Source organism: Gigantopelta aegis, chromosome 15, assembly GCF_016097555.1.
Source record: "Gigantopelta aegis isolate Gae_Host chromosome 15, Gae_host_genome, whole genome shotgun sequence".
In the NCBI taxonomy this organism is placed as follows: Eukaryota; Metazoa; Mollusca; class Gastropoda; order Neomphalida; family Peltospiridae; genus Gigantopelta; species Gigantopelta aegis.
Genome location: NC_054713.1, coordinates 1,836,734 through 1,850,506, shown reverse-complemented (window position 1 = coordinate 1,850,506; position 13,773 = coordinate 1,836,734). Strand labels below are relative to the sequence as shown.

The following is a 13,773-nucleotide window of genomic DNA, read 5'->3' as shown; positions in this document are numbered from 1 at the left end:
GAGTGGGCCACCATTACACAAGGTGTAATTCGTAATTTTATTGATTCCATGTGAAGAAGATTTCAAACAGTTCTTGACTCCCATGATAGGCACCCAAGATATCGTCTGCATACCATTATGAGCTTTAACTTTAGCTTATAAGAATATGTGTGTAACATGAACATTCTGCTGTTTTCGTTCATCCATTAAATACACCTTTCTAATATAGACACCATCTACTTTTGCATTTCATTTTTGGGATAGTATATTTACCTACTTTAAACTGGATAAATACAGTATTACAGTTACAATATTTACCTACTTTACATTTCACACACACACACACACACACACACACACACACACACACACACACACATATATATATATATATATATATATATGTATACATATACATATATTAACTTATACCAGGCAAATACATTGTTACATTTATGCAAAAATTTACACTCAATAGATACATTATTACAGGTACATTATTTAGATAATTTACACTGGGTAAATACATTATTACACTGACAACATCAGTCTGATTTACACTGGGTAAATACATTATTACACTGACAACATCAGTCTTATTTACACTGGATTGTTACATTATTACAGTTAGAATATTTGCCGTTTTTTCCTGAATTAGAGTCGTACTCCTCATTGCTGATGTTAAAAGAACAGGAGTGGTTAGGGCTGATGTGTGCTATGACATAGTCCAAGTCTGCATTGGCAACACTATCTCCGTCAGTCGCCGTCAGGAGAAATACCTGGAGACATACAGGAAAAACATGATTACTAGAACACAGAAAAATTAACTTAAAACACAAAAAGTATGGTATTTAAAATACAGAAAATATTATTATTATATTCCAGAAAACACAGTTAATAAAAGCAGCCATGCAGTGAGGACAAAACGTTTTTTATGGGTGGAGATATAAATAATACTTTCACAGCTATCATAAAGCTTTTTATGGGTGGAGATATAAATAATACTTTCACAGCGATCATAAAGCTTTTTATGGGTGGAGATATATCTATTTACACTGAAAATAATACTTTCACAGCTATCATAAATCTTTTTATGGGTGGAGATATATCTATTTACACTGAAAATAATACTTTCACAGCGATCATAAATCTTTTTATGGGTGGAGATATATCTATTTACACTGAAAATAATACTTTCACAGCGATCATAAATCTTTTTATGGGTGGAGATATATCTATTTACACTGAAAATAATACTTTCACAGCTATCATAAATCTTTTTATGGGTGGAGATATATCTATTTACACTGAAAATAATACTTTCACAGCTATCATAAAGCTTTTTATGGGTGGAGATATATCTATTTACACTGAAAATAATACTTTCACAGCTATCATAAAGCATTGTATGATGGCGATAAAACTGTTTAAAGTGAAAACAATACTTTCACAGCGATCATAAATCTTTTTATGGTGGCGATATAACAGTTTAAAGTGAAAATAATACTTTCACAGCGATCATAAAGCTTTTTATGGGTGGAGATATATCTATTTACACTGAAAATAATACTTTCACAGCTATCATAAAGCATTGTATGATGGCGATAAAACTGTTTAAAGTGAAAACAATACTTTCACAGCGATCATAAATCTTTTTATGGTGGCGATAAAACAGTTTAAAGTGAAAATAATACTTTCACAGCGATCATAAAGCTTTTTATGGGTGGAGATATATCTATTTACACTGAAAATAATACTTTCACAGCTATCATAAAGCATTGTATGATGGCGATAAAACTGTTTAAAGTGAAAACAATACTTTCACAGCGATCATAAATCTTTTTATGGTGGCGATAAAACAGTTTAAAGTGAAAATAATACTTTCACAGCGATCATAAAGCTTTTTATGGGTGGAGATATATCTATTTACACTGAAAATAATACTTTCACAGCGATCATAAAGCTTTTTATGGGTGGAGATATATCTATTTACACTGAAAATAATACTTTCACAGCTATCATAAAGCTTTTTATGGGTGGAGATATATCTATTTACACTGAAAATAATACTTTCACAGCTATCATAAATCTTTTTATGGGTGGAGATATATCTATTTACACTGAAAATAATACTTTCACAGCGATCATAAAGCTTTTTATGGGTGGAGATATATCTATTTACACTGAAAATAATACTTTCACAGCGATCATAAAGCTTTTTATGGGTGGAGATATATCTATTTACACTGAAAATAATACTTTCACAGCGATCATAAATCTTTTTATGGGTGGAGATATATCTATTTACACTGAAAATAATACTTTCACAGCGATCATAAATCTTTTTATGGTGGCGATATAACAGTTTAAAGTGAAAATAATACTTTCACAGCGATCATAAAGCTTTTTATGGGTGGAGATATATCTATTTACACGGAAAATAATACTTTCACAGCTATCATAAAGCATTGTATGATGGCGATAAAACTGTTTAAAGTGAAAACAATACTTTCACAGCGATCATAAATCTTTTTATGGTGGCGATAAAACAGTTTAAAGTGAAAATAATACTTTCACAGCGATCATAAAGCTTTTTATGGGTGGAGATATATCTATTTACACTGAAAATAATACTTTCACAGCTATCATAAAGCATTGTATGATGGCGATAAAACTGTTTAAAGTGAAAACAATACTTTCACAGCGATCATAAATCTTTTTATGGTGGCGATAAAACAGTTTAAAGTGAAAATAATACTTTCACAGCGATCATAAAGCTTTTTATGGGTGGAGATATATCTATTTACACTGAAAATAATACTTTCACAGCTATCATAAAGCATTGTATGATGGCGATAAAACTGTTTAAAGTGAAAACAATACTTTCACAGCGATCATAAATCATTTTATGGTGGCGATAAAACAGTTTAAAGTGAAAATAATACTTTCACAGCGATCATAAAGCTTTTTATGATGGCGATAAAACAGTTTAAAGTGAAAAAATACTTTCACAGTGATCATAAAGCTTTGTATGATGGCGATAAAACTGTTTAAAGTGAAAATAATACTTTCACAGCGATCATAAAGCTTTTTATGATGGCGATGAAATTGTTTCACAGCGGTGCTAACACGTTTTACTATTTCCATATAACCATTTAAAGTGAAAATAGCATTTTATACAATGGCAATGGAAGCTTTTAGAATGGTGATGAAACTGTTAAAACTGGAAATAACACGTTTAGACTGGTGGTGGCATCAAAACTCGCTAGTTACTTATAGCACTATTCTTTTATTTATATTTTCAGATATGTCACAAAATGTTATATAATAAAATGTGTTTACCACTTTAGAAATTTAAAACTTCTTCGCTGTCTATTAAGCCTATAATAAAATGATCTTTTACAACTGAACATATTTAGTTTGAGAAATGGTCTCTATTTATAAGAAACCATAGGCGTACGGACTCCTATTTTTGTAAGGAGACAGGCTGGCTTTTGTAGAAATTTAAAAAATGCCAACATTTATTGATATGAGCATTATAACCAAAGAAACTATATAGGGTTGCAAACGAATGACTACGTTTTTTGTTTTTCACTAATAGTGTGGCTAGAACGATGGAAACACATGGTAAAATATCATTAGGTTATAACACATTTTGTGCCCGAATTTGAGCTTTTTCTCGGCAATAGGGAGAGTGGGAGAGAGTTAACTCCACATATCTCATACGCTTGTGTAAGAAATCACGAATCACTGTAAAATTGACAATGTATGTGATTTTTTTTTCAAGGTACAAAACGATGTATGAGAATGTTTTAGCAATTCCGTGGTTGTTCTCACGAGTCATTGTAAAACTAACAAACTAATGTATGTTTGGGTTGAGGGGTTTTTCTGAGTAGAAAATGATGTTCTGGTTTTACCACCGAGCAGATTAGTTTGAGAAGTGATCTGTACTTACATGAAATCACAACACCTAAACATTGTTACAGACATAAAGGACATGTTTTAACAATGTCGTGCTTGTTCTCATGAAGGAAATGGAAGGGAATGGTTTATTTAACGACGCACTCAACACATTTTATTTACGGTTATATGGCGTCGGAAACATTGTTAAGGACCACACAGATATTGAGAGAGGAAACCCGCTGTTGCCACTTCATGGGCTATTCTTTTCGATTGGCAGCAAGGGATCTTTTATATGCACTGCCCCATAGACAGGATAGCACATACCACGGCCTTTGATGTATCAGTCGTTGTGCACTGGCTGGAGCGAGAAATAGCCCAATGGGCCAATTAGCGGGGATCGATCCCAAACCGACCGGGCATCAAGCGAGCGCTTTACCACTGGGATACGCCCCGCCCCCTGCTTGTTGTCATGAATCATTGTAAAACTGACAATGTATGGGTTTTTGTTTTCAAAGTAAAAAAAAATATGATGTTCAGCTTACCGATTCTCCAATCTTTGCTGATTCATTCACTGAGACTGTGTAGGTGTTCTGCTTAAACTCAGGTGGGTGGTCATTCTCGTCTGTAACGTGGACAATGACAAACACACTGGCAGATCGTGGTGGATTCCCCCCATCCAGCGCCTGTAATTAGCATCAACTCTCATTCACAACCAAAACACATGCAATGTAGGTATTTGGTTGAAAGTATGCAATAATGTACATGAACGATACACAGATAGAGACATATAAAGCGACAGATAAAGATAGACAGATAAATATTGAAAAAGATAGATAAGCATTCTCTCTCTCTCTCTCTCTCTCTCTCTCTCTCTCTCTCTCTCTCTCTCTCTCTCTCTCTCTCTCTCTCTCTCTCTCTCTCTCGATGTACCAGTTAGTCAGTTAGTTGATACTAACATTCTCCAAATTATTATGTATTTATATTTTGCCATTAGGCTATTTCTCGTTCCAGCCAGTGCACCACGACTGGAATATCAAAGAACGTGGTATGTACTACCCTGTCTGTGAGATGGTGCATATAAAAGTTCCCTTGCTGCCAATCGAAAAGAGTAGCCTATGAAGTGACAGCGGGGTTTCTCTCACAATATATGTGTGGTCCTTAACCACATGTCTGATGTCATATAACAGTAAATAAAATGTGTTGAGTGCGTCATGAAATAAAACATTTCCTTCCTTGCCACTCACAGACTAGTTGACTAAATTAAAGCTAACACAAGATAGAGTTCATTGGAATAATATTGCTGTGATGACATGCACTCATGAATCACTATCAAAATAGTGATGACATCACGTGCTCACAAAAGGTGAGCATGTCCTGTCCCACCAGTGGCACCCGTTATGGGCACTGCTCTCAAGTCTGTCACTTAATCTAAAACGGTGAAGAAAAAAGCATCAGCCATCATTTGGGTCATTTAGTTAATATAGACTTCAAATGACTCTCATATAACATTTTGAATGCCCTTAGTAGTCGACGGACATCATAACTCTGATAGAACAACTTCTGTGCCAGAATGATATGGGGTTGCGTAAAATCTGTATACAATGGGTATGCCCTAAGGTATCTCAGAAACGGTGACACCACCAAAAGCTGGAGCAGAAGGTATATACCGCTTGAGGTAAGACAAAACTGACTATTGGACAGTTGAAGTCATTCATTTTGTAATACAGCTTAATCTGAAAGCAAATATCGGTTTGAATCTCTATGCATAGATCGAGATATGAATCAGATTCAAGAAATGGTATTCCAGATTATAGTAAAGCGGCGCAGTAGCAGAATTTAGATTAATATGAAGTTTGATGCAGCCAAACGTTATACGGCGATGTTATAGCTAATTCGTAATGACATAACTGAGTAATAAGAAATGTAGTCATGTTAACCGTAATGACATAACTGAGTAATACGAAATGTAATCATGTTAACTGTAATGACATAACTGAGTAATACGAAATGTAGTCATGTTAACCGTAATGACATAACTGAGTAATACGAAATGTAGTCATGTTAACCGTAATGACATAACTGAGTAATAAGAAATGTAATCATGTTAACCGTAATGACATAACTGAGTAATAAGAAATGTAATCATGTTAACCGTAATGACATAACTGAGTAATAAGAACTGTAATCATGTTAACCGTAATGACATAACTGAGTAATAAGAACTGTAATCATGTTAACAGTAATGACATAACTGAGTAATAAGAACTGTAGTCATGTTAACAGTAATGACATAACTGAGTAATAAGAAATGTAATCATGTTAACTGTAATGATATCACTGAGTAATAAGAACTGTAATCATGTTAACTCTATTGATATAACTGAGTAATAAGAAATGTAATCATGTTAACTGTAATGACATAAATGAGTAATAAGAAATGTAATCATGTTAACTGTAATGATATCACTGAGTAATAAGAACTGTAATCATGTTAACTCTATTGATATAACTGAGTAATAAGAAATGTAATCATGTTAACAGTAATGACATAACTGAGTAATAAGAACTGTAATCATGTTAACAGTAATGACATAACTGAGTAATAAGGAATGTAATCATGTTAACTGTAATGATATAACTGAGTAATAAGGAATGTAATCACTTTAACTGTAATGACATAACTGAGTAATAAGAACTGTAATAATGTTAACTGTAATGATATAACTGAGTAATAAGAACTGTAATCATGTTAACTGTAATGACATAACTGAGTAATAAGAACTGTAATCATGTTAACTGTAATGACATAACTGAGTAATAAGAAATGTAATCATGTTAACTGTAATGATATAACTGAGTAATAAGAAATGTAATCACGTTAACCGTAATGACATAACTGAGTAATAAGAACTGTAATCACGTTAACCGTAATGCCATAACTGAGTAATAAGAACTGTAATCATGTTAACTGTAATGATATAACTGAGTAATAAGGAATGTAATCAGGTTAACTGTAATGCCATAACTGAGTAATAAGAACTGTAATCATGTTAACTCTATTGATATAACTGAGTAATAAGAAATGTAATCATGTTAACCGTAATGATATCACTGAGTAATAAGAAATGTAATCATGTTAACTGTAATGACATAACTGAGTAATAAGAAATGTAATCATGTTAACCGTAATGATATAACTGAGTAATAAGAACTGTAATCATGTTAAACGTAATGATATAACTGAGTAATAAGAAATGTAATCATGTTAACCGTAATGACATAACTGAGTAATAAGAACTGTAATCATGTTAACCGTAATGATATCTCTGAGTAATAAGAAATGTAATCATGTTAACCGTAATGATATCACTGAGTAATAAGAACTGTAATCATGTTAACCGTAATGACATAACTGAGTAATAAGAAATGTAATCATGTTAACAGTAATGATATAACTAAGTAATAAGAAATGTAATCATGTTAACCGTAATGACATAACTGAGTAATAAGAAATGTAATCATGTTAACAGTAATGATATAACTAAGTAATAAGAACTGTAATCATGTTAACTGTAATGATATAACTGAGTAATAAGGAATGTAATCACGTCAAGTGTAATGACATAACTGAGTAATAAGAACTGTAATCACGTCAACTGTAATGTGATAACTGATCAGAAATGATAAGTGTAACAGGCCTCGTGGTGTCGTGGTTAAGCCATCGGACATAAGGCTGGTAGGTACAGGGTTCGCAGCTCGGCACTGGCTCCCACCCAGAGCGAGGGTTAATGACTCAATGGGTAGGTGTAAGACCACTACACCCACTTCTCTGTCAATAACCAACAACAAATAACAACTAACCCACTGTCCCGGACAGACAGCCCAGATAGCTGAGGTGCGTATGCCCAGAACAGCGTGCTTGAACCTTAATCGGATATAAGCACGAAAATTAATTGAAATGAAATGGTATTAGTGTTGTTACTCACTTCAACTGTGATATTATAAGTCTGGGTAATTTCGTAATCCAGTTCTCTATTCAAAGTGATCTCACCAGTTGCCTGGTCTATCTGAAAAGCTGTTTAAAAGAAACACGAATATATTCATTAAAACCCCACAACAACAATCTAAGCAGTCACATTAGCACCCTGTGTATATGAAGCAACGACCTCACATTACTTTAAAACAAATCATCTGATTTGTCAATAAAAAAATTACTTTTATCAACCATCTACATAAGCACCATACCCCACTTATTATTAGTTTAAACAATATTTTATTCCATTTGCTGGTGGGATTGGTCGACAGGCTACAAGCCTATATTAGGACTTTTCCCTACAATTTTTTTTACAAACAAACTGACAAGATGACAGACAAAGTACAGTTAATAACTAACAATAATAATAATAAAACATAATAGTAGATGAATAACTTAAAAGTGAGCTACAGAAAGGAAAGGTACGTACATAGAAATAATACAGGTAGAGAAATGTAACAGTGCTAGTAAGTTTCAAAACGTTTAGTGCTTACAATAAAGTCATGAACGGACTTAAAAATGTCTATATTTTCCTGATTACTTAAGTGTATAATAAAAATATAATAAAATGTTATAGTTAACATGTAGATATTTCTGTAGATGGGTATTTCGATGCACCCTGAACAGAGGGCAATGCCAAGAAATGTTCGGCATCTTCCACATAATGCCCACAAACACATTTTGGATTATCCAAGATATGACGCTTAAATTTATGAAAATTTAGGTTATTATTGATATTTTTTAAAAATAAATGAGAAAATACGAAGCAGATAATACTGATTTTAAACACGAACATGTGAAGTATTATATTTTGAGTCGGGTAACAAACATCCTATGACTAACCACAATGTCAAAATGATTTGCATCAAGAAAGCATCCACGACATCAACAAAATAGAGTAAAAACAAAAACAATGAAAACAAGTTATTAATTTTTCACACATAAAACAAAAAATTAAAAACAACTACAAAAAACAACAACAACCAACCAACCAACCAACAAACAACATGCACTGAATGATAATACGCTTATACAGAGAAACCTCTCAAAACAAGGATTTAGTTTGGTAATCATCACATCTTTTTCGCATTTACCTTCGTTTGACACCCACAAACCGATGAGTTTTTCGTGCTGGGCCACGTGGGGTGTCGTTATTAATTAATTAATTCATTCATTTTGGCAATATTATAGCAGCAGAACATTTACTTTACACTCCGTGGACAGAAAGCGGTGAGCTCACTTATTAAATATCGCACAAGTGCGATGTGATCAATTATCTTTTATAGACTTCTAATGGAGATATCCAAGATTCAGAGATGAAAATTGCCGACATCGTGTATGAATTAAAACAGTTTGGGTGATGTATAATGAGGTTTGATATCCCAAGTAAAAGTAATTTCAAGTTGAATCAAAATTTAGAAAAATAAAGTGTTATAACATGTGACAGTGTACAATGACAAAACAAAAACAACAAAAAAAAAGTTTAAAGAAGAAAAATTCGATGTTTCACAAATTAACATGTGTCAAGAATATGAGAGCAGCATAACATTAATGTGTATGAAAGAGTGTAGAATAATAACAGTGATTGGCTAAACTCAAGTTGTTAATCACGCAGTAAAACGTTCATAGGTGTCAGACCGCAGGCCGATATACAAACATTAATAACAAGCTAATTTAAACATAAAGTCCTTCTAGCAGGCAGTAGTTCCAAATAATATTGGTGTTCCGGCCTTATATCTCTGCATCGAGTCAATAATCCTCATAATAGATTCGACACATAAAGATTATAGGTTAACTAAACACACTGAGGTCAGTGTGTAAACTTTAAGGTGCCCAGGAGTGCATTAAAATGTTGATTAAACAATGTCCTGAGTATTGTTTAACATTTCGTTTTTAACAGCCACTAATTAAACAATGTGCCGAGTATTGTTTAACATTTCGTTCGTAACAGCCACTAATTAAACAATGTCCTGAGTATTGTTTAACATTTCGTTCGTAACAGCCACTAATTAAACAATGTGTCGGGGTGTAATGAAAGCAAATATAATTTTCAAATACTTACGTAAATGTGACTCCGTTATTTTGTAAGTTATTTTTCCATTTTCTCCTTCATCCTCATCATTGGCATTCATATCGACCACCTTCATATTTCGCCGATTCTCAGGAATTTCAATCTCGCGAACTCGATCTGTGACGTCAAACTTTGGGTCATTATCATTAATGTCATCCACGTCGATTGTTATCTGAAACATAGGTATATAATATATAATAAACATGTTTTTTTAGCATTGCTTTTTTCAGACAGTCTTTAGCCGTAAACGCCACACTTCATTATTACACATAACGTTTCGGGAGTGGGGCATGTAACCTTCGCATCCCTGTGGAATATCGTAGTTATTAATCAAGTGCAACGCAACAAAGTTCTGTTAATGAACTATGAACAAGCTTAAGGATGTGCAGTTTACAAATAATGCTTTGACAAAAACCTGTAAGAAATTTGAAAATCATTTTAAGTGGATTCTAGAGTCCTAATAAGCAATTACAAAAAACCCAAAACAAAAACAAAACAAAACAAACAAACAAACAAACAAAAATCCCCTCAGAACCCCCAGAAACAAACAAACAACAAACAAATAAAATAACATTAACAAAAAAACAAAAAACCTCCCAAACAAACACACAAACATACAACAAAAACAAAAATAATAAATACAACAAAGAAACTAAAATACCCCCCCCATTTTTTTAATACTAAAACACACACACACACACACACACATACACAAAACCTCCCCCCAACCCCCCCCCCAAAAAAAAAACCCCAACCCCAACCTAACAACAACAAACAAAACAAAAAAGAAACACACTATCCGCCCTCCAAAAACGAAAAACAAAACAAAACACAAGACGGTTTACAGACTATATAGGTCCGCTATTTCAGTTTCAGTTTTATTTGTAGTAGATAATTTCAGTGATTTGTAAAGACCACCTCAGAATATCCATGTGTCAAGTTTAAGAATTATCAATTTAAAACTGTGATACGTAATCCTTGTTAGTTATAAGTTCAAAACTTGCCTTGATTGTAATAACGTCTTACAGATCTAATAAATGAAAAATCCATAAAATAGAATATTAAATCTCTAGGGGTAGATAGACATTAAACATGTTCAATGTTAAATTTTTATTTAAATTTTCAAAATTTCAGAAACATTAACACATTCCAAGAATAATTATCTGTTAGTTTGTGAAGACTGCCACAGTGAATCACAGTACTATGTTTGAGAATTATATGATCAAAACTCAAGGAGAATATAGACAAAAATGTTCACTTTAATTTTAAAGCATTTAATAAACAATTCAAAAGTTAAACATTTCCTAAATATGTATATATTAGTTTGTGGACAGTGCCCCAGAAGATCATTGTACCGAGTTTCAGACCAATCCAATGAAAACCCTACAAGGACATAGACTTCAACACAAAAGTTCATGGAATGATGCCGATAGACACACAAAAAAAAGGACCCAATCGCATTTGGCATAGCGAAGTTAAAGTTTCTATTTAAATATTTTAAAATAGATTTTGGACATTTTCAACGCTAAATTTGTATTAAATTTTTTTAAATTTAATAAAATTCCAAATTAATTGGTGAAGATTGTACTAGAAAAATCCTAGAACCACGTTTCAGAACTATTTAATCAATACTCAAATTTAGTTTAAAATGTTCAATGTTAAATTTTTATTTAAAATTTTAAATTTACTAAAAATAAAAAAATTCTAAATTTACTAAATATCTGTTAGTTGGTGACGACTGCCCAGGAGAAGTATAGTTACTAATAAGTTTCAAGTTTCAGAACTATCCATTCAAATTTTAAATTAAAAAAACAAAAAACCCTAAAATTTCATAAATTGAAAAATTCAAAATTTCCAAAATATCTCTCTATTAGTTTGTGGAGGATGCGTCAGAGGTTCATTTTACCATATTGCAGACCAATTCAATCAAAACTGTAAAAGAAGACAGTTGACGGATGCTAGACAAATTGGTACTGGAAAAGCTTCACTGAGGAATGACATAGCAGAGCATAGCAAACAAGTAAACAAAAGACAACCAAACAAACACAAGAAGAACAAAAAAACATCAAAAAGAAACAAACAATGCTTACAAAACTTTAAACTATATTGTATGAATAATAATAATAATAATAATAATAATAATAATAATAGAGTGTTTACCAATGCAACATCCCCGTCTGTTATGTTGCTAGTTGAATACACTCGGACGACAATCAGATGCTGTGAAATGGTCTCTCTGTCCAACAACGTATTGCAGAATATATCCCCCGTGGTATTGTTTATTGAGAACAATGAACTTCCAGGTAGAGCGTATTGCACGCTTATTTGACTCGAGTCGTACGTAGAGTTCACTGATCCGATGGCCTTGTTTGTGTTTCTCTTTCCCTCAGTCACGGTAAAACTGAAGTCATTAGTTACAAATTTCACCACATCATTCGCTCTCGCCACTGTAATTGTAATAGTTGTCACGTTTCTCAGCGGATGGGTTCCGTTATCCTCAGCTGTGATATTAATTGAATAAATACCAATTTGACCCGTATCACTCTTGACCCTGACCACACCTACGTTGCCGACAGTCTCCACGTAAAACAAGGTGTCCGAGAGATAGAACCTGATTTTCCCACCTTCTCCTGAATCCATGTCGTTTGCGTTGACCACGATCACTGGTTTACCTCGACGCAGCTCTACCGTGCTGATGTTGGTGGTGTATTCGATAGCTGAAAACTGGGGGGCGTTATCGTTTAGATCTTTTACTGATACAGTCATTGTTTTGTTAATCGACCTTGGCGACTGTCCGCTGTCTGTGGCTATTATTGTGACGCTGTGAGATGTCTTATTCTCATAGTCGAGAGATGAAATGCAGCGCAAATGCCCAGATGTATCAATTTGAAAATTTGAGTTTGTCGTTGACAAAGAGACGCTCTGATTTTGGTCCGGGTCTGAGGCAGACACTGTTACAATTGGCATGGAGCAGTTTGTATTTTCGTCAATATTTGCGTCGTGAAGCCCAAGTAGAACTGGGTCGTTGTCATTAATGTCCTCTATATGGATAGTAACGCTAGTAGCCGTCGATTGGCTGGATGTGCCAGAATCAGAAGCAATCACATTCAGCACAAATACTGGAATCTTCTCTCTGTCAATTGTCTGTGTTGTCGTAATCGTCCCGTTGTTCTCGTCAATCCTAAAATAACCTCGTCCTCCTGACATCGTGTAGGTGACACGTCCGTTTGAACCGGCGTCTTGATCTCTAGCGTGTACAGTCATCACATACATTGCTTCCTTTTCTTCCTTTATTGTGACGTCAGATAGACTTTCAAACACCGGAGCATTATCGTTAACATCATGTATGGCGATGCTTAATGTCGTCGTAGCAGTAAACTGAATTCCGTCGTGAGCCACACCGTCCACTGCCGAGAGAACCAGGTTATAGCTCGCTACTGTCTCTTTATCCAGCAAGCCAGCCACGGCTACCACAGCTACTTTATCTTCAGTGGTGGTCACAGAGAACTTGTCACTCCCTATTCCAGAGAGTGAAAACGTACTTCGTCCGTAAACTCCAGAATCTGGATCTGTTACCAGAATTGTTAACTAAAAGAGAAGCAAAAACAAAACGATCAGTGTTATGTTAATCTGCATTGGCAACATTATATATAATTATTATTAATGTTCCCATTGAACGAGCATGAAAAAACGCACCGATTGTTTTGATCGCGAAGCACGTGACGTTGCACGTGCGAAGGGTGAGATTTGAAATTGAACACTTAGTTTGTGTGTAGGTTGTCTGCAC

At 33.8% G+C, this 13,773-nt stretch overlaps 1 protein-coding gene across 1 annotated transcript in view; it reads right to left on the bottom strand.

Annotated features, from left to right (window-relative positions):
• LOC121390585 (protocadherin Fat 4-like) overlaps positions 1-13,773 on the bottom strand; it is a 69,951-nt gene that overhangs the window by 42,136 nt on the left and 14,042 nt on the right. The window contains exons 5-9 of the mRNA XM_041522436.1: positions 12,147-13,574; positions 9,978-10,158; positions 7,869-7,957; positions 4,425-4,565; positions 620-758 (exon numbers count right to left, since the gene is read on the bottom strand). Coding sequence (XP_041378370.1) covers positions 620-758; positions 4,425-4,565; positions 7,869-7,957; positions 9,978-10,158; positions 12,147-13,574 — 1,978 coding nt within the window. The remainder of the gene's footprint in view (positions 1-619; positions 759-4,424; positions 4,566-7,868; positions 7,958-9,977; positions 10,159-12,146; positions 13,575-13,773) is intronic.